The sequence below is a fragment of the Eschrichtius robustus genome, chromosome 18 (genome assembly GCF_028021215.1).
Source record: "Eschrichtius robustus isolate mEscRob2 chromosome 18, mEscRob2.pri, whole genome shotgun sequence".
In the NCBI taxonomy this organism is placed as follows: Eukaryota; Metazoa; Chordata; class Mammalia; order Artiodactyla; family Eschrichtiidae; genus Eschrichtius; species Eschrichtius robustus.
This window is the reverse complement of record NC_090841.1, coordinates 1,566,457-1,587,280: the sequence shown is the minus strand read 5'-3', so window position 1 is coordinate 1,587,280 and position 20,824 is coordinate 1,566,457. Positions and strand designations below refer to the sequence as shown.

The window sequence follows — 20,824 nt, the reverse complement described above, 5'->3', positions numbered from 1 at the left end:
GGCTTGCTAGGGCTGCTGTGACAGAATACCACAAACTTAGTGGATTAAACAACGGAAGTTTACTGTCTCACGGTCCTGGAGGCCAGAAATCCGAGATCAAGGTGTGGGCAGGGCTGGTTCCTTCTGAGGCTGTGACGGAGGGCCTGGGGTTCCCGGCCTTTCCCGGAGCTCCTGGTGCTTTGCTGGCAGTCTTTGGCATTCCTCGGCTTGTGGGTGCATCACCCTGATTCCCCTGCATCTCCGTGTGCCCATGTCTGTTCCAAATTTCCCCTTCTTATAGGAACACCAGTCATACTGGGTTAGGGGCCCGCCCAAAGGACCTCATCTTAATAACTGATTACATCTGAAACAGCCCTATTTCCAAATAAGGTCATGTCCTGAGGTACCAGGGGTTCGGACTTCAACACATCAATTTTGGCGGGATGTAATTCAACCCACAGCAACCACCCTGGACACGTCGTCTTATATAATAAGGTTTAAATTGGGAACCAAGAGTTACCAGTGCAGGTAGGTTGCCAGCCTGTAATCCCTGTGACTGGATGCCCTTAGTGTTGAGAAAGGGCACAGTAACAGAAATAGGCAGTAGTCTGTGACTTCAGAGCCAGAATGAAAATCAGCCTGACCACGTGTTTCCAGTTTAAATAATTTATTTTCATACGTGCAGCTTTAAATAGAATTAAGAGATCCTCTTCATGAATATGCCTGTTTACTCTTACACCCAGGGGAGTTGGAAGGGGAAAAACAGGCTGGAGCTATGTGTTGGTCTTCACCCAGTAGGACAGAGGTTGGAGACTGCGGCCCACAGACCAAATCTGGCCTGCTGTTTTTACAAATAAAGTTTTTAAAAAATATTTATTTATATATTTGGCTGCGACGGGTCTTCGTTGCGGCATGCGAACTTCTAGTTGCGGCACATGGGATCTAGTTTCCTGGCCAGGGATCGAACCCGGGCCCCCTGCATTGGGAACGTGGAGTCTTAAGCCCCTGGACCACCGGGGAAGTCCCTATAAATAAAGTTTTATTGAAACACAGTTATGCTTAACCGATTACATCTTTTCCATGGCTACTTCTGCACTACAGTGAAATCGTAATTGAATAGTTGGGCCAGAGATAGTATGTCCTGTAAAGTGTAAAAGATTTACCCTATGGCCCTTTACGAAATATCTTTTTTTTTTTTTTTTTTTTTTTGCTAATGGGAAAGAGATGAAGATAGTGGCAGAATCCTGTGAATGGCATCAAGGAAGTCTTGTTTTTTTCTTCTTTTGAACTTAAATTACTTAAGGACGTATGATGATAGCATGCACTTATATTCTTTTCCATAAGTAATGATTTCTTTTTTTCAGTTTTATTGAGATGTAATTGACACACATCATTGTATAACTTTAAGGTGTACAGCATAATGGTTTGACTTACATGTGTTGTGACACGGACGGCATCCATCATCTCATGGATACCAAAAAAAGAAAAAGAAAAAAAAAATTAAGGAGCATTTTTTTCCTTGAGATGAGAACTCTCCGGATCTCCCCTCTTCACTTTCCTACATCTCATATAGTCATCATGATGTACGTTACATCCCCAGGACTTATCCTGTAACTGAAAGTTTGTATCTTTGTCTTCCTCCCTCCTGGATTCCATGTATAAGTGAGATCGTACAGTATTTGTCTTTCTCTGTCTGACTTATTTTACTTAGCATAATGCCCTCAAGACCCATCCATGTTGTCATGAGTGGCATGATTTCCTTGCTTTTTATGGCTGAGTAATATTCCATTGTATATATGTACCACATCTCCTTTATCCATTAATCTGTCGATGGACACTTGGGTTGCTTCCGTGTCCTGGCTATTGTAAATAGTGCTGCTATGAACATAGGGGTGCATGTATCTTTTCGAATTAGTGTTTTCACTTTTTCAGATAAATATGCGAGGTGGAATTGCTGGATCCTATGGTAATTCTATTTTTAATTTTCTGAGGAACATCCGTACTGTTTCCAAAGTGGCCGTACCAATTTGAGTTCCCACCAAACAGTGTATGAGGGTTCCCTTTTCTCCACACCCTCGCCACCACTTGTTGTTTCTTGTCTTTTTGATGGCCATTCTGATAGATGTGAGGTAATATCTCATTGTGGTTTTGATTTCCGTTTTCCTGTTGACTGGTGATGTGAGCACCTTTGCATGTGCTGTGTTATTTATTTGTTTGCCAGAAGTTAGGATCACCTTCAAAATGGGGCTTGTAACATGTGGTTCAGGTATTTTTTGTTTTTTTGTGCTTTTTTTGCCTCCAACAATTAGAAATGTTTTGGAAAGTGAATATTTACCCAAGTTGAAGAAATGAAGCATGTGAATCAGACTTCTAAAAAATTCACGCTTTATTTTTGTAGGTTCTTCAGCCTCTTCAGCAGCGATTCTTAAGAGTGATAAACCAGGAAAACTTTCCGCAGATGTGCCAGCAGGAGGAGGTGAAGCAGGAGATCACTGCCACACTGGAGGCCCTGTGTGGCATTGCTGAGGCTACCCAGGTTGACAATGTAGCCATCCTTTTTAACTTTTTAATGGACTTCCTTACCAATTGCATTGGATTGATGGAAGTTTACAAAAACACCCCTGAGACTGTCAATCTCATTATAGAAGTTTTTGTTGAAGTTGCACATAAGCAGATATGCTATCTTGGAGAGGTGAGCACGGTCTACTTTGATCCCTTCCAGATCAAAACTCCTGATAGCTATAACAAAATGATAGATACTTTGCTTCAGATTGAATGAACGCTATTTGAAATAATATTTTTATGCCTCCAAAAGATTTTTCAAAAGAACTCAGAGTTCAGAGGAAGGCATGTTGAATGAATGTAAATTCTTGCCCTAAGAATGTTAATAATCAGGCATTTCTTTGGGCTAATATGTTACTCAGTCAAACTCATTCGCATGAGGAATATTTGATAAAAACAAATGGATTATGGTAGAAAATTTTAACAAATTTCTCTGTGGTGGAACCCTAGGACTTACCATTTTAAGTGGCAGTTTGCATCTTTGTTTTGTAAATCAGATGACTGTTCAGATACGCTAAGTTCTTATATATTCAGTCAGCAAAGATGTTCCTGATTTGTGTTTGTTGTTGTTGTAGATCAAAGGAACCTGCTTAAAAGTGAGGTTACGTTTGATCAGTGTTACAAAGGTCGTCACAGGTGCACTGTTCAGAGGTTAGGCCAGTGCCGTTTATTCTAATGCTTGGTGCTCTGTGCTTCTGCACGCTAAAGCATTTTAAATCTTAAAATAATATACGTCATACAAGAAGTTGAACAGGAGTAAAGCAGTTCTGTTGCCAAAATTATATTGTCTTTCTAGTATGCACAATCAAATGCACACAAAAAGAGTGTCAAATTCTGTTGTTAGAAAACTGATATTTTAAATATAACTGTAATCTTTATGCTTTTTCATTTTTGTTAATGCTTTAATATAGTTTAAGACAAGCGTTAGAGCTGCTGTTGGAATTCAGAGTAAATTTATTAGATTACATCTTAAACTTCTTTAATATTTATGTTTGTTTCCCAGCCCGGCTCCCCCTAGTAGCCTAATTTCTGCCTGCTTTTTCCCAGTCCAAAGCTATGAACTTGTACGAGGCCTGCCTCACCCTGCTGCGCGTGTACTCCAAGAACAACGTAGGGCGGCAGAGGGTCGACGTTACCGTGGAGGAGGAGGAGCAGTACCAAGACCTGCTTCTCATCATGGAGCTCCTTACTAACCTGCTGTCCAAGGAGTTCATAGATTTCAGCGACACAGGTACAGCGTGCGTGAGGGCTTTTCAACTTTGCTGTCGTTATTGTTTTTATTAAAGCAAAGGAGCGTTGTCATTATGTGACGTGCCACGAGGAGGTCCCATTTACCGAACAGGTGGAAGTCGGTCTCCGTGGCTGCGGGGAGGGCGGGACCAGCAGCCCTGTGTGCTTGGCCTTCCTCTGGTAGAGGTGCAAGTGCTGGTGTCTTCCCTGTCCTAGGCTCCTAGCCGGTGCCGGACACTGTCCCTGTCACAGCAGCATGAGTCTGGTGCCACTGTTGCACTCGTTTTAGAGGCGAGGAAACAGGCCCAGAAGTCTACACCACTTGCCTGCCGGTGTGCAGCTAGCGTGCCCCAGCGTCTGACTTCAGAGGCCAGTGTCCAGAGCTCGCTTTGCTGTCGAGTTCCTCCTCCGTGTCCTCTGAGGAAACCCCAGCCCTGTGCCCACTGCAGCTTGGGAGCCACTGGACTTGGGGGCTGACAGGCGACACTCTGAAGCCCTCACCTGGGGCTCCCCAGCAGCATGACCTTGCGGAGTCTGTTGCCTTCCTGGGCCTCCCTTGCTGTTACAGGGGCTGTGAAAATCGGTGCCTGCCAAACTGTGTTCACGATGAGCTGGCAGGTGCCTGCCGTTGTCGTTCTCGTCACCGCTGTTGTCACAGGCGGGCGTGTCCGGGTGCCCGGAGCCTTGAGTGCCCACAGCTCTCCTTCACCGCCTCTTGCCCACCGCCTGCCTTGCCGCAGGACACAAGGACCCTCGCGCTCCACGAGGAAGACGTGCTGTCCACGCCTCCTCCCCGGGCAGCGGGTGCCGCTGCCCCTTCTTCTCCGATCCCTTCTCGCCCCCTGGGCTCAAGCACACCTGACACTGGACGCCGTTCTTCTCTGTTCCCTCCACCGGTTCACTTCCCTTGTTCTCCCAGCAGAGGCCTCTGGCAGAGCTGCCCTGTGCCGGGCACCGTCAGCTTCAGCCCAGGAGCTTTACCGCCCTGGGCAGGTGACAGGGCGCCAAGGTGAAGGGCTGCCGCTGCCGCTGCCGCTGTTTCCAGGCCCAGCCACTCATGCGGGTGGTCGGTCCCAGGCGTTCTGATTCCTTCAGGCCGGGGTTGCTTCACCTTTTCTAGATCAGATGCGCCTCTAAGGCCTCAAGCTGTTCTGAGCCTTTCCCTTGAACGGTGTATGTTACACGACCCGCTGAGGTTCACATGCCGTGTTAGTTGATTTGTAGACTTTCCAGGGGTGTAAGGACCAGGATAAGAGTCCTGTACCCTGAGGAACTGACTCTCAGTTAGGAACTGATATTGAGAGGGATGGGAGAGCTTTGTATGAAAGGCATTTGGAGGGGACAGAAGCCCTCTCAGGCTCCCCTCGGAGCGAGCTGTGGAGTAAACAGTACGGGTAAGTGTGGACGGGCAGGTTTTCATAATAAAAAAGCAGAAGGATTGAAATCGTAATACAATGTTAGAAAAGAAATTGAGGCCAAAATGCTCAGGATTGAAAGTACAAAATAAGGGTAAGAAGAATAGAATAAGGTGGATAGGGTTGAGGTCTAGAAAAAAGAAAATGAAGACAATTAAAATAGGAAATGATAAAGCAACAGGTAAAATAGATGTTAAAAAGGGAGAGAATATTTTTAAGTAATTATTTAAAAAATAAAATAAAGATAATAGGTGAGATAAGAGAAAATATTTTAAATATTATGAAATAAAATTAACATACCAGGTGAGGTATAAAAGCATAACTGAAAATGAGCCTCTGCACGACATTCTTGAGCCCCTGTCAGGGCCCGTGGCTGCAGAGCTGAGTCCCACAGTCCAGGCCAGGAGCCGTCTCTCGAGCAGACCCAGCGGCGGTGGCCAGCCTGCCGTGGCCCCGGCCCAGCAGGCCCAGGCTTCCTACTGGATGGATCCAGGCTCGCCAGTGCCCGGCTTTGGAAAATGGGATTCTTCCACCTAGAACTGAGGCTCTTGGAGAAGAGCACAGAATTAGGCTGAAAAAGTGGTTTTTAAGTAGAAGTGCTTTTTTACCACATTTTGTCCTTTTTTTCCTCTTGTTGTGAAAGTAAATGTGCTCATAATAGAAAAAATTTGAAGTACAGGGACAGAAAAATCACCCATACTTTGACATAATCCAGAGTAATTGCATTTTGTTAATTTCCCTTTTGGTTATTTTGTATAATTTTTTTGTGATTATGCTCCAAATATAATTTTATATTCTGCCTTTTTCATTAATCTATTATTAGCCTCTTCCTTGTCATTAAAATTTTTCATGACTTTTTGATGGCTGCGTGGCAATCCACATTTTGGAACCTAACCCTGTTTTTGTAATATAGGACATCTGGAGTATTTACAATTTTGCTGTTAACAGTGATAAACTGATTACTTCTGTGGATGAATCACTGTCTAAATTTATGTTTATGTCCTTACTATATACAGTGCTCAAAAGTCTCTTATTATATTGCTTTTGAGGGTAACTGTCACACTGTATCCTCACCAGCATTTAAATGTTATCATTCAGAAGTCATTTGTAATCTAATGAATCAGAAGTAGTATCTTCAAAAACTTTGTATTGCTTGCTTAGTGATTGGATCAAACTTGTTTTTCATTGGGCTTATGGTTTTGTTAGATGTTTGTTTGTGGATTTTGGTCCTTTATCTGTTTAGGTTTTAAGATTCTGAGTAATTTATATGCCTCCTTTAGGGATTAAGGGTGATAATCCTTTGTCATATTAGTAGCTTTTTTAAAAAAAAAACTTTCTTTCTTTATGCAATATTTAATTCCTATATTTCCCCCCATTCCTTTCCAGCTTAGAAAAATCCCACAAACCTAGGAGAAGAGTGAATAGTACTGTGGGAATTATTTAACTCACAGTATGACCAGTGTGTCAGTGGGGTCAATTTTACTTTTCAAAAAGCATTGATTAAGTGTTAGTTTTACTTTCATCGTCGTAGAATGATAATGTAAACACAGAATATCTGCATCCAGTGTTCAGACCCTAAACAGTACAACACAAAAGGATGTATTATCCTCTTGCAGATTTATTTTGTCTTGGGGGCTTGACTCCGCTTTCACTTTCATGCAGGAGAACATACCCACCTTCGTAGGTTTATTGATGTTACAGCTGTAAGACTGCGTTGTTCTCATTTTATAGATGAAGTGTTTAGGGGTCAGGAGCCTGGGCCAGCAGCAAACAGATCTGTGTCGGCAGCTGATGTTGTGTTATATGGAGTGAACCTGATTCTGCCCTTGATGTCACAGGACCTCTTGAAGGTAAGTGAAGAAAGGAATGTGAACATTAAAACCGCATATGCTTGAACTCGAAGGTTCAAGATATTTCAGACACGGATACACGTCCGATTTAATTCAGGGGGCCAGTACCTACTCATCTGTTAAGTGTGTGTGGAAATAAAGTGTTTGTGTTGCTGTTCTGTGTCCTTCACACCCATGCCTTCCCTGGAGCCCTGCACTCACTGATCCCTCAGTGTCGGGGAAAGACTGGTTCTTCTAGAACCTGAGTGCCGATGTTCGCGGTTTTGATCCCCTCATCGTTTGTCGTTCAGCAAATACAGTAAGTTACATGTGTAGTGAATTTCTCTGGTGCTTTCCCAACATCATTCTCAGGCTGAGGGTTTGGGCAACAGAAGGCATTTCCCAGCCGCTCCGTGGAGAAATGGGATGGTAAGAAACCAGGGCTCATACAGCTGGTCAAGTTCTGCACGTTCTGACTGCACTGGGCCTTGGTTTCTCGCACTGGTCGATGTCAGGGGCGTGGTGGTGGTGAGGCTGCCCTTTCTCCCCCTTTGGGTACCATCGAGGGAGGCTCTCTTCTCCTGCATTGTCAGGAGGTGGGAGGTTGGAGAGGAGGAGGGAGGTGCACAAAATAGAGGGGCAGAGGGAGGGGGATGGGGAGGAAGCAGGGCTGGGAGGGGCCTGGGCAGTTGAGGGTCAGAGTGAGAGCTGTTAGGTTCCTGGCGCGGCGGCTGCGACTGTAGGCTTGTCCCTCCTGGAGAAGTGTCTCTGCGGAGAGCAGCCAGCAGGGTGGGAAGTTCAGGAAGCTTTGTGTATTGATTTGCTTTCAGGGTTTTTTTTGTTTTCTGGTGTTTATTCATCAAATAAACCATTAGACATTTAGATGTGTATTTTCTTAAATGAGGTTAGCTGTAGATTACCTACTTTTTACCTCAGTTCTCCAGGACTGCGCAACCAGGAAATAGATGTTGGAAGTGTGCAGGACTGAATACTCCGTTCTAATCATAATTTTAACAGTTTGTGTTACGTTCTTGTATTTTTCCAACGTGCTTGAATGCAAATAAATACACTTGCAAAATGGTTTTATTCACAGGTCATTTAATAATTTGAGATTTGGCTGCTTTGTTCACTTTTTCAAGGTAAACGTAGAATATCTGGAATTGGCTATGGCTTTTGTAACTATCCAGAAGATGACTGTTTCTACTACGTATTACTTTCATATTAGTTACTAAAGTGTTCCCGTTCTTGTAACTCATTTTTACATTTAATTAGGTCTTTATGTTTTCTATATCCTGTATATGTTTTAAACAAATCATTATACTTAGAAGCTTGGTGGTTATTACTTCATTCCATTAATGAAAACAAGTTAGATATCATTAAACAGCTAAATATTTAATATTTCTTTTTCAGTTTCCAACCCTTTGTAATCAATACTACAAATTAATCACATTTATCTGTGAGATTTTTCCTGAAAAAATACCACAGCTCCCTGAAGATCTTTTTAAAAGTCTGATGTACTCGTTGGAACTGGGAATGACGTCATATCCTTTGAGTGAACATCGTGATCACTTGTCACTAGGGAAAAAGAGGTTGCTAGAAGAAGAGTTTCCAGAATTTGTATTATTTCTTTTGTGGTTCAGTCTTATTTCTTTAAAAGGCAGTCATGCCTATAGCTGCCCTACTTCTGTGTTTGTTTCATTAACCTGCCCCCTTGTCCTCCTTTCACAGACCCAGAGGCGTTCGGCCCCTGGCCCCAAAGTCCCTGTCTCATGGAGCCCAGGTAGTAGTGCCACGTCCTGTTGCCGCGTCTCTGATCCTTGCCACGTGGCTGTGTGCATCACAGTCAGGACACACACACACCTCCAGTCCTGGGCCCCAGACACACACGGATAATCTCGGAGACACTGGGAATCTCCTGTCCTCACCTAACTCAGTAAAGACACACCGCTGTACCCACCTTCTAGAGATAGCCGTCCACTGGATAATAGCTTTAATTTTTTGCCTTTTGTAAGTCAAGTGTCTCTGGTTTGTTCTTTGACCTTCGTGATCAGAATGAGTCCGGAGGTCTGCCAGCTGTGCCTGGAAGCTTTGACCCCGTTGGCGGAACAGTGTGCAAAAGCGCAGGAGACAGACTCGCCGCTTTTCCTGGCAACACGGCACTTTCTCAAGGTGAGACGTTGGGTGCAGTCACTGCCCGGGGGTCTTCGCTCCGGCGGGCAGTGCCGACACCGTCGTCCACGAGGAGACCGTGCCTTTCTGTTCACTGCGGGGTTCGGAGATCAGCTTCCGTGGATACGTTAGCCTCCACGGTTATTTTGTGTTCTGGAGATTTTATCTGGTGAATATAGCATGGAATTTGATAATCTGATTATTTCATACACCACAGCAAGCAATAACATCTTCACGTTATCCTTGGATTTTTAAAAAACTGTTTTCTTTACGTCTCAGATTTATTTAATAAAGAAGAATAACCTCTTTTTCCCTCTTTTTCCCTTTCGGAATGGGGAGGGGCTGGAGGGTTATATGGCCATCGTGTGTCTTTATTGAGAGGTGTTACTGTGTACTTTCAGCTGGTGTTTGATATGCTGGTTTTGCAAAAGCACAACACGGAGATGACCACCGCGGCTGGCGAGGCGTTCTACACGCTGGTGTGCCTGCATCAGGTACTGGACGCGCCTCCCCGGGCCCCTCGCTCTGTGTAGTGAGGGGGTTTTCAGACAGACGGGCCGTTTGCCCCTCAGTCCTCAGAGGGTCTGTGCCTCGGTGCTTCCACACCATTCAGCGAGGCTGTATTTCTTTTCTTTTTTATTTATTTTTGGCTGCATTGGGTCTCCGTTGCTGCACACGGGCTTTCTCTAGTTGGCGGCGAGCGGGGGCTACTCTTCGTTGCGGTGCGCGGGCTTCTCACTGCGGTGGCTTCTCTTGTTGGGGAGCACGGGCTCTAGGCGTGCGGGCTTCAGTAGTTGTGGCTCGTGGGCTCAGTAGCTCTGGCTCGCAGGCTCTAGAGCGCAGGCTCAGTAGTTGTGGCGCACGGGCTTAGTTGCTCCGCGGCATGTGGGATCTTCCCGGACCAGGGCTCGAACCCGTGTCCCCTGCACTGGCAGGCGGATTCTTTTTTTTTTTTTTTTTTTTTTTTAATTTATTTTTTTTTTAATTTTTTAATTTATGGCTGTGTTGGGTCTTCGTTTCTGTGCGAGGGCTTTCTCTAGTTGTGGCAAGCGGGGGCCACTCTTCATCGCGGTGCGCGGGCCTCTCACTATCGCGGCCTCTCTTGTTGCGGAGCACAGGCTGCAGACGCGCAGGCTCAGTAATTGTGGCTCACGGGCCTAGTTGCTCTGCGGCATGTGGGATCTTCCCAGACCAGGGCTCGGACCCGTGTCCCCTGCATTGGCAGGCAGATTCTCAACCACTGCGCCACCAGGGAAGCCCAAGGCTGTATTTCTTCACACTCTCAATAGCTCTTAACTTTTTATTCCGTGTTTATCTGACAAGCTGTTAATAAGCAACTACTTTCCCTTCTCCACTGTTATGAACCGTCCTTTATGTCGATCGCTGCCCTAAAGCTGTCCTTACGCAGCTGTGCTGGGAACCAGGACTCAGGACAAAGTAATGGAGACACAGTCTCTGTCCTTGAGGAACTCACAGCTTTGCAAGGAAACAAGATGGATAAACCTGGGGACCCCGACGAGTCTGCCTTCAGAAAGCATGGAAAGCCGCAGTGTGTTATTTCATAGCGCAGTCTGGAAGACTGTGGTTGATTGGAGCCTGTAAAGCCTCTGCAGCACTGCATGACGGGGGCTATAGCAGAAAGAGAGTTAGCCTGGCTTGCCTGTCCCTCCCTGTCCCTGTGGAGGGTGCCCGTCAGGTGTGCGAGAAGAGCCGTGTCGGGTCCTCAGCTGCCTCGGTTTCCAGTCTGTACCCCCACCCCTACTCCCCACGCACAGGCACACATCCCAGTGTGACCAAGTCATTGGCCAGAGCAGCTTTTTTTTTTTTTTTTTTCCGTCAGTATAGAGGCTGTAGCATTTGCTGTGACTGGTATACGGGGTTTGATTTTATTTCCCTTCTTTTAAAAAGGGAGGATTTTGAGGAGTCTTGCATGCTACTTAAAGACCCCCTTCCTGCAGCAGCTGCGCCCCAGGCAGGGCGGCTCTGGGCTCATCTCTTGCCTCTGCCCTGGATACTGCCTCCTGCGGATGGTGCCCTTCTTGGGGGTGGACCTCCTTGCCCCGCATACATAAGCCGTTGCATTCTGATGTCCTTTTAAAAACCTGGGTGCACATTGTAGACAAGGGAGCAGGGACCAGGGTTGGGCTGGCCCTGGAGGCACTGCCGTTCCTCGGGCGGGGGGCGCGGGACGCGGGGGGGACGTGAGTTTATACTTACCCCCGTGCACAGGCCTGCCTCTGGGAAGGGCAGCTAGCGCGGCCCCCTGGCCCCGTGCGGGGGGCGGGGGGTGTGCCTTACTGCTCTTTTCCAAACGGAATTAACATCTGGTTTCCCCATTTGGGTGTATCATGACATCCCAAGAAGCTAACGAGGAAGAGTGACAGGCCTGCTTTTCTCATGAGAGCTTAGCTTGGAGAGCTGCCCTGGTTACCTTCCCCTTAACCCCACACCCTCTCCTCTGTGTAAGGCTTTACGTGCAGGGCAGCAAAACCAGGAAAACTCCACCCACGCCCTACTGTTCTATGTCGCTGAGCCCCTTCCTCAAGGAGCCCCTCCGCACAGCGCTCCCTTCCGCCCCTCGCCACCTCCCATGCAGCCCCCGCCTGCACGTGTGCGCGTCTGCTGTGTCGTGGCTGCCGCCGTGTGGGCAAGACGTCTGCGTAAACCTCCAGGAAATGGAGAGTCAGCTTGCAGACTTAGGGCCTGAGAATCTACCATAAATCTGTCGTACTAAGAATCTATCATAAAATGCAAAAAAAAAAGTGCTTTGAAAACACAGAAGGAAGAGGCCACGTGACAAGGTAGGTGCTCGAATGGGTTCTGGAGCCGCACGGCCGGTTCTTGCTCAGAGGCCTGTGCTCCGGGGTAGGTTATGTAATCTCACTGTGTGGAAGAGCTTTGGTGTGTGAAACAGGGATATAAACTATATCTTCCTCACAGGGTTGTTACAGGACAGTGAGTTACTAATGGAAAAGCTTGGAACAGTACCTAGATGACAGTAAACTTTTGGTAAATGTTAAATATTAAAAAGAGCTGTCAGACCCTGCCTTTCGGACCCCCGTAGCCCACTAATTTGTATATCGTGTGGTATTTGAGGAAGGTGCGTGTTCTTACGTGTCCTTATCTCTTCAACAGGCGGAATATTCTGAACTGGTTGAAACATTACTGTCAAGTCAGCAAGACCCAGTTATCTACCAGAGATTAGCAGACGCCTTCAACAAGCTCACCGCCAGCAGCACGCCCCCGGTGCTGGACCGGAAGCAGAAGATGGCCTTCCTGAAGAGTTTAGAGGAGTTCATGGCGAATGTTGGCGGCCTCCTTTGTGTGAAATAAACAACAGAGCTTTCTGCCTAACCAGATCCTTCCTGCAAAGTGCACTGAATTGCTAACAGTTGACTTGAGTCTTGTCCTTTTTGTCAGTTCGTTGGCCGTTTGGATTTTGCGAGCCTGGCAGGGCAGTGTGTGGTGCAGGGAAGCATTAGCCTCAGTCCGTCGTAGGTCTTGTAGCTTTTGGATGGTGATTTCAGATTCTCAAAATGAAATTCCACATATGTGCAAAGAGATGTGGGCACCATGAAATACGTCTTCAGTGCCTTTTCTCTCTTTATCAAAGCATTAGATGGCTACCCGAAGTTTAGCGTTTCCACCATCAGATATCAGCTGGCTATCTGCTCATCTGCATCACTGCGGAGCTGGTTGAAAAGACGCGGGATTCTTGGGCCCAGCTGTAGAGCCTCAGAGTCCGCATTTGTTTGTTGGACCTTGGGTTCTTGGTTTTAATTAGCTCCTCTCCTCTGCCACCCCTGCAGTTTTCAGTCAGTGCAGGAAGACCCTGAAAGCTTTTGAGAGGTGTGTGCTTTCCCAGCCCTCCCTTTGGTGAGGAGGAGGCGATCCGGCAGGGGGAAGGGCACCACCAGGTGTTTGTGGCTTCTTGTTACTACGCTCTCCCTGTCTGTCTTGTGTCACAGCAGCCTGGTAATTGCAGGCTTTGTGAATCTACTCTGATGCCTGAACTTGAGGAGGAAAATACATGTATATTTTTGTTCCATAAGAAGAACTTTAGGAACTGTAGCCATTTCATTGCCTTAATTTTAAGAAGAAATTACAAAAAGCAGATTTGTTTTAGTAAGAAATCAAGTCTTGGCGCTTCAGAGTCGGTTTAGGGTGTTAGCTGCTGTGAACCTGGGGCCCTTTTGATTGTGTGTATTTATGTGGTTTTATGGGTGAAATGAAAGGCTCATTCAGATGTAGTCTAACTTTCTGAGTATGTTTCTGTCCAGCCACGTAGCCCATGGCTAATAATCTGCTCTGAATGGCTTGCTTAAGCAATAACTATTTTAAAGGATGTGAATTACTGATTCATACAGACTCTTACACGTTGGGACATTAGGGCAGTAATTATTCTAGAGTGGGTATTATACTCATTTCACAGGAGCCACGTAAATTTAATTTAAGAGATTAAAAAATTCACTTTAGCTCGTCTAGTTTGATTTTTCTAATCAGGATTTTTGTACTGCTGCCATGCCCCCCTTAACTCTGTGTGCCAGCTTAAATTATGGAAACGAAAGCTAACTTATAAACACCAGGCACGTGACACTGTGCCCACTGCAGTGTCAGAATCACACAGCACAGTGACAGAGGACCCTGGTGCAGGCGCATTCTGAAACTGCGCCTCTGAGGGGCGAGCTTTCTCATCCCGTCCTTGACATCGTGTGCTCGGCTGACCTCCGAATGCGGTGTTAATACCTGGGCCGCACAGAGTGGATGAGCCTTCCCATGCACTGCTGCACAACGGTGAGGGTAGCGCTGTGCTCTTGGCACTTAACAGATAACCAGACAGAGCATCTGAATTCCATCCAGCCTGGGCAGGTGCCGCTGGACGCGGATGAAAGCAAAGCCTAGAGCCACAGCTTTTTGAGGAACATTTCTCTTAATTCGATCACCATTGAGTAACAACTGAGGTGGAGCAAAAAGTCTTAAAAGACATCTAGGGCAAAACTAGTATCACTCTTTCTGAAGTGTACGTATTATTGTGTTCTTAAACATACTCTGGACAGTGCATTTATTTTTAGATTTCTTCTTCTTTCCCTTAAAGAACTTGAAGTCAGAGGCAGCGGTAGTCACTTTGTTTGCATTGTTTCTGGTGTTTCATGTTTCCCAGCTCCCTCGCGCCCAGCAGTTGTGAGCTAAATATGTCCCTGTCCCTTTGCCTTGGGGCACCGAGACACGCAGCCGACTGGATTGGTCCACTGACTGCGACAAAACTGTAATCAAGTTGTTACTGAAAATAGAGATGAGTAGGAAAGGAATGCCATGGTAAACAAAAAGGGCATCCGTATTTAATATCTTTTATCTAGACAGATATATTTGCTGTTTGCCCAGATTTTATTACAGTCCTGCATTTTCATTAGACCACTTTTAATTGAAACAAGATTTTCTTCAGATTGGACCAAATAATACATAAGATATCATCAGAATGTTGGTTAGTGGCGAACTGGAAGGGAGCGCCACCACCAGTTTTAGGTAGTGGGGAAGGCCGCTTGATTGCATCAGCCAGGCTCTTTTCAGTTGTTCGCATATATGTTTTCCTGATGGGATATTCGTTTAGTTTGGGGTTTTTGTGTTATTTTGTCGAGTTTTGTCTTCAGCTATGTTTGTTGGCTTTTCAGTTTTAGGGGGTTTTGTTTTAATGCTCTTGGCCCAGTGGGTGTCAAGAATACTGGCTTAATTCTAGTAAATTGATTTTTACTGCTAAAACTGTTGTCAAAGGAGTTTTGAAAGCAAAAGCATTATTTGTGCCCCTTTTTATATATGTTAAAGGGACACTGTTGAGCATTTGATTTTTTATAATGCTGTGTTTTATAAACTTTCTCTTATTCATACACAGTATCCTATCACCTCCGTTTTCAGTTCAGTCTTTGCTTGATTTTATTTTCCTTGGCCCTTTTATTTCTGAAGGCACAGTCTCTGCAGACTTTGTACCTTCACAGTTTGTATTTGTGTGGCAGCACCTGTAACTAATTCTTGTAGCTCAGTTTGAAGGATTGGTTTGCGTTTGTGGTCCTGGATGGGTGGTTGGTTGCCTGGGGGGTAGGCCACCTGAGACAGTATCTGACAGTGTCCTCGCTGTCTCTTCATCTGTTGGGAGACGGTGGCATGTTACCGTCACTGCAGTGAGTTTTCAACAGTGTGACCTTTTATGTAAAAAAAACTTCGCAATTTTTTTCGAACTAGTTTTAAGAATTTAGTCTTATTTCGTTGTAAACCGTGTTTCTAATTATATTACATTACTCTGTTCAGAGGAGATGGTTACTACTATTTTTTCACAGTTTGCATTTCAAAACCAAACATCTCTGTGATGCTTACCCCAGTCAGCATTATTTAACTTCCCTTACTGTCTTTGGTTGAACTTTCCCTTTTACCAAAAATGTCAAGTCTTCGTATTTCTCCTATCACCATATTTCCCGTTTCTGTTAATACTTGTATGAACCCCTCAAGTATTGAAGGGAACAAGTTGTCAATTTCAAGGATTTCAAGTTTGAGTATCTTAATTTACAGTGTCAGTTGGACCCTTAAAATACTATTTTTGTCTGTTACAATTTTACTTCTGTTTGCCACCTCTGTCATTAGGGGTGTTGTCATTAGACCTTAGTAAGTTAGCTGTCTCTGACAGATGATTATCGTTATTAGCTCCTGAATAAAATATTAACTGTTTAGAAACCTCAGTACTTCTTAGGGGTTTTTCAAAACCAGAGAATAAGGCACTGATTTGGACATGAGTTCTTAACATTATAATTTTCTGTAAATTCCTCTGTAAAACAACATAGCTGATTTGAGGATGTAATAATGTTTTAAATTATTTTAAAATGTAGGTGGATATTCTCTGACTTGGTAACTATATTCTGAAAACACTGCATCTAGGAATTCTTGAAAAATTGATTTTCTAAAATTTTAAAATGTCCAACTTAGGTATATTGCTGAGCTCAAATTAATTTGCAGTGAGTGCCATGGTTCACGTTGAACTTTAAACATTTTAATTTAGCTGTAAGAAATGTGAAGTATTATTCCTGATTGATTATAATGGGAACCCATGACATATTTAGCCAAAGAGTGTATTTGGTTCAGGTAAAGATAAAAGCTTAATAATGGGCATCCATTCTGTTCTAAAGAGGATGGATGAGGTGATGTGTTTCTGGCCCCTAGCTCTGTACACGTAAGTCTTTGTAAAGGCGGAAACGTGGTGACGGGGAGGCCCGTGTGTCAGCCCCCCGAGGCTCACACTGCAAACCATCTTTGTCCCCCTCGCCCTCTGTGGTTTGCTCTTCGCCTGGTCCCAGACTTCCCAGCAGTGGAGAGATTTTGTTTTTGGGTTTTCTTTTAAGTCTGTTTTCTTAGGCCTCTCAGCTCTTAGGAGCTGTCAGAATGTACTAATAGCTAATTTTCCTAGCCTGACATTCAACACTGCATCTGCACTATGTACCTAATGGGGATGTGACCTCAAGTGTGTCCTGAGCCCAGGCTACCTGGTGTGGTGTCTTTTACCACATACAAATATTGACAGATTGCAAAGGTTGGTATTGTGATTTGGTTCTCTGTACAAAGGAAAAGGCTTCATGCAGTGAGTTTCTGGTTTAATGGTCACAAAATGTTAGCACTGCTACCATTCAGCACGTGTAAAATTTTTTAAATTTATAAATATTAAAATTTTAAACTTATACTGACTTTTCAGTTTTTTTAAGAGACCCAGGGATGAGTATACTGTTTAAATATTTACCTCTATTAACATTATTAATAAAGGTATAAAGTTGCATTTAATTTTTCAAAAGATGCTACAATACGATTTTAGGAGATTAAGGCCATGTACTGAGCCAGTTACAAGCTGAATATAAAATTGATAAAATTTTACTTGTATTTTTTAATCCATAAATGGGAGTTAAAATATGTCTTTTCACTAAATATTTTTATGACATTTTTGTTTTGACCATGTGTGATTTGTTCATGGGTGTCTAGCTAGACTATTGTATGAAACTTATTGAATGGTGCTAGTTCATTTACCAGCCTAGGATGACTGACACTGGGGACATTACACAGTCAGAATAATTTTAAATAAAAAACATGAGGACATATCTGCACAGGTAAAATAGGGATTTGCATTACCTTCTGGGAGAACACCCCAACCCTAATAGAATCTCCAGAATTCAGAAAGAAAATCGAAGTTTCGTTTATATTCTGTAATATTGAGCATACTTATTTTTATCTCAGCTCCTCGCAATCTTAGAAACAGTTTCAGAGTTACTAGTTAAATCATTGGATTCGGGGCATATTTGTAGTAAATGTAGTTTGGGTCATTCTTTTTGGCCTTTCAGGGAAAGTGGAAAAGTACCATTCTGCGTGTCAGACAGACTTTCCTTTTTACCTAATTCTAAATCTTGTAAACATATGCAGTGAAAAGTTAATTTTTTTAAGGAAGAAAATGCGTTTTGAAAATATATTTATTTTAAACTTTATATTGCTTGGAATGTTCATTGATTTGTAACGGTATTTCTTAGGTTATATTGAGATCTGATTCCACTCCAAGGTGGATGAAGAACCATTAGGCTGTTTAGGAACTAAGCAGAGCTCATTCATTTTCAAGGGGGGAGCCTTAGGCCCAGGCTGATCACCTTTCGTTGGAGGGAGGATGTGGATGATTTGAGAGGCCCCAGATGTAAAAATCTGGTATTGTTTCTTAAAAGGCATCTTTTAAATATTGGTGCTCTCTAAAAATACAGTCTGTTTGTATTGAGTGGTTTATGAATGACGACTTTGGTGCATTAATTAGATTGTGAAACATTTTTGTTTGCTTCTTAAACATAGGATCGTGCACTCTTTGTAATCTCGAATGGCAGTTCTTTTAAAGCTAAATGGAGGCAAAGGGCATATTTGGTGATATTAAGCAGAAAAATCTTTTGCCTGGAGTCCCCATACAATACTAATGGTAGCATACTTTGTCAGTTCTAGCACATAAATCAACATCCTGCTGAACTCTTGCAGTGTAAATTGTTTTATCTAGCAAGAGAATGAACTGTGGTTAAGTCGTTGATGCTTCCCAGAACTGATAAATGAAAGAAAAAAAAAAAAAAACTGAAGCAAAGAGAGTTTATTTTTATTTATTTATTTTTTATTTTAAAAAAATTTTTGGCTGTGCCACGCAGCATGTGGGATCTTAGTTCCCCGACCAGGGATCGAACCTGCACCCCCTTCATTGGAAGCGCAGAATCTTAACCACTGGACCTCCAGGGAAGTCCCGCAGAGAGAGTTTGAACAGGGATGTGCTAAGTATTTTTATTCCCATAGTAGTTAGCAGTTTTGTTTTTAAGTTTTGATAGTGTTCAATACTGATTACTTTGCCAGGTCAGTTTTCAAGTATTCCTTTTGGTAAGCTCCAAATCTTAGGCTGCAGTTTTGCAGCTCATAACTGCACTGCCCTGGATGGTCCTTTCTGAGGACCGACTTGGTAAAGCTGTTTGAACTGGCAGAGTACAGGGTAGAGGCAGGGAGACCTAGATTCAATTCACAGCTAAGCTACTTAGGGTTTACATGGATTTCCACAGTCTGTCATCTGTATCATAGGACCAGAAGTGTTGTTAATTCCCAAAGAACAAATTTAAAGCACAGTGATGGATAAAATATAATAGTAGATGGTCAATAAATTCCATTCTGTTTAAAGATCATTGATAAGAACACATTTTGCTCCATTAGATAAATGTGTCCTAACACAAAGTCTGACACCTGATGGTCATTCACTCTGGTGGTATTATGATAGAGTTAACTGTATTATTTACTGCATCTTCTTTTCTAAAGGAGAGAATTGATCTATTTAAGTCAGTGGTTTCAGTTTCTGTGGAATATGCTCATATTATTCCCACAACAACAAAAAGTCCTAATAGCGATTCCCAAAATAAGTTTCATGCACCACTAATTCTTTATAACTTAGCTGTTAACCAGGTAATTGGAGAAATAAAACTAGTTTCTTTACTGTGTGAAGTTAGATGCTTTACCGCACGAGTGCACGTTGGGAGGCTCTAGAGGAAGATCTTAATCCGACTTTCCTCTACTTACGTAGTGGCCTCTTCACAAAGCACCTTATGGGACTAGATTTCTAGGGACTATCCTTTGCAACATACTTAGGTTAATTTGAGTCATTTGGTAATAAGTCACTAAAAAAAGGAAGAAAAACCTGAATCTGTGTTCTTGTAAGTATAGGTTATACTAGTTATTTTTAAAAAGGAAAACCGAGTCTCGCTCCATCTCTATCTTAAGAGGTCTTTACAGAGTAATCTCCATTTCTTTTATGCCCCGTTTCTGAAGAGTAGCAAGACGAACAAAAATCGCTTCTGAATACACAAAAGGAGTAATTCCTGAATTAAGGTTGATTTGAAACGTGCCTGTCAAGCCCAGTTTACTTGACAAGTAATTTCCCGTTTATTTACTTAGTTTTAACTTACCGCGCGGCTTGTGGGATCTCAGTTCCCCAACCAGGGATTGAACCCTGGCCCTCAGCAGTGAAAGCGTGGAGTCCTAACCACTGGACCGCCAGGGAATTCCTGTAATTTCCCCTTTATTTCAATGATGATAAAATTGCCTCTTAATATTTTAAATTTTTTATGATTTGTAAAAACCGTTAAATGACACTGCAAAAGTTTCATCTGGAAAATTCTGATCTTCATGTATTACTGTGACACGCTGAGCAGCCAGCACTATTGGTGGAGGTGTAACTATTTGAACTTCCTGACAATTATGGTCACTTTAATTATAAAAACAACATAGTAATACACATTACATGCAGATAACTATTGTGTCACATGATATGAAAGCAACTGAAACTTTAAAAGCTTAAAATAGATCTGTTTCAAACCAAAAATAATTTGCTTTAACATGAGCCTTTCTGTTAAGCCAAGGCAGTTTCCTATGTATGGAACACTACCTCTGTAAAAAATATACTGCCATAAAAGTTGGTTATTGTTTCTTGGTTCATGTTGTTGCTTTCTTTTAGCTTGTTGTGTATGTTTTCTTTTCTGATCCTTTGCTAATAAGTTACAACTGGTTTTGAAATACCTGGCTTAGTGGAGTCGTCGTCAAAGCAATCAAAGGAAAAAAAAAAAGCATGGATTGCTATAAGCCTGGAAACAGTATTTAAAATGGAAACTATAGTACTGCCAAAGTTGTAAACCTGTTTTTTCCTTTATATCCTTACCTTATACCAGAAAGGATGTAAAGCTATTCAGCAGAATTTAACTCACCAAGATCATAGAATTGGTAAGGAAAATGAAGGAAAGGAAGGTAGGAACATAATACAGATAGATAGCCTTGGAGAACGGAAAGTAAATACATCCCTTATAATTGGTAACTGCCAGGGTGGAAGGGAGCCTTCCTTTCCGTGTGCAGGTGCTGTGTTGGGGGCCTTAGAGCACGCCTGTGAGCGCACTCCTCCCTGGAGGCTCTGAAAGACCGAGCCAGTGGGCTGACCAAACACCATCCTACGTTTGGGTCATTTCCATAGAAATTGTCGTGGCTTCATAAGGAGACTTATTTGCCGGATTCGCAGCTGGTCTTACTTCAGCGCGGAGACAGCGCGTGCGTCTTCGGTTCAGGCGGATC

The 20,824-nt window shown here is 43.5% G+C and overlaps 1 protein-coding gene across 3 annotated transcripts in view; it reads left to right on the top strand.

Moving 5' to 3' along the window:
- Nucleotides 1-17,036, top strand: part of XPO4 (exportin 4) — a 106,367-nt gene extending 89,331 nt beyond the window's left edge. For all 3 annotated transcript variants that reach the window (XM_068526571.1, XM_068526569.1, XM_068526570.1), the window contains 7 exons: nt 2,378-2,671; nt 3,589-3,772; nt 6,918-7,036; nt 8,426-8,557; nt 9,068-9,184; nt 9,586-9,678; nt 12,320-17,036. In XM_068526571.1, coding sequence (XP_068382672.1) covers nt 2,378-2,671; nt 3,589-3,772; nt 6,918-7,036; nt 8,426-8,557; nt 9,068-9,184; nt 9,586-9,678; nt 12,320-12,517 — 1,137 coding nt within the window. In that variant the 3' untranslated portion in view covers nt 12,518-17,036. The remainder of the gene's footprint in view (nt 1-2,377; nt 2,672-3,588; nt 3,773-6,917; nt 7,037-8,425; nt 8,558-9,067; nt 9,185-9,585; nt 9,679-12,319) is intronic.
- The last annotated feature ends 3,788 nt before the right edge of the window (nt 17,037-20,824 follow it).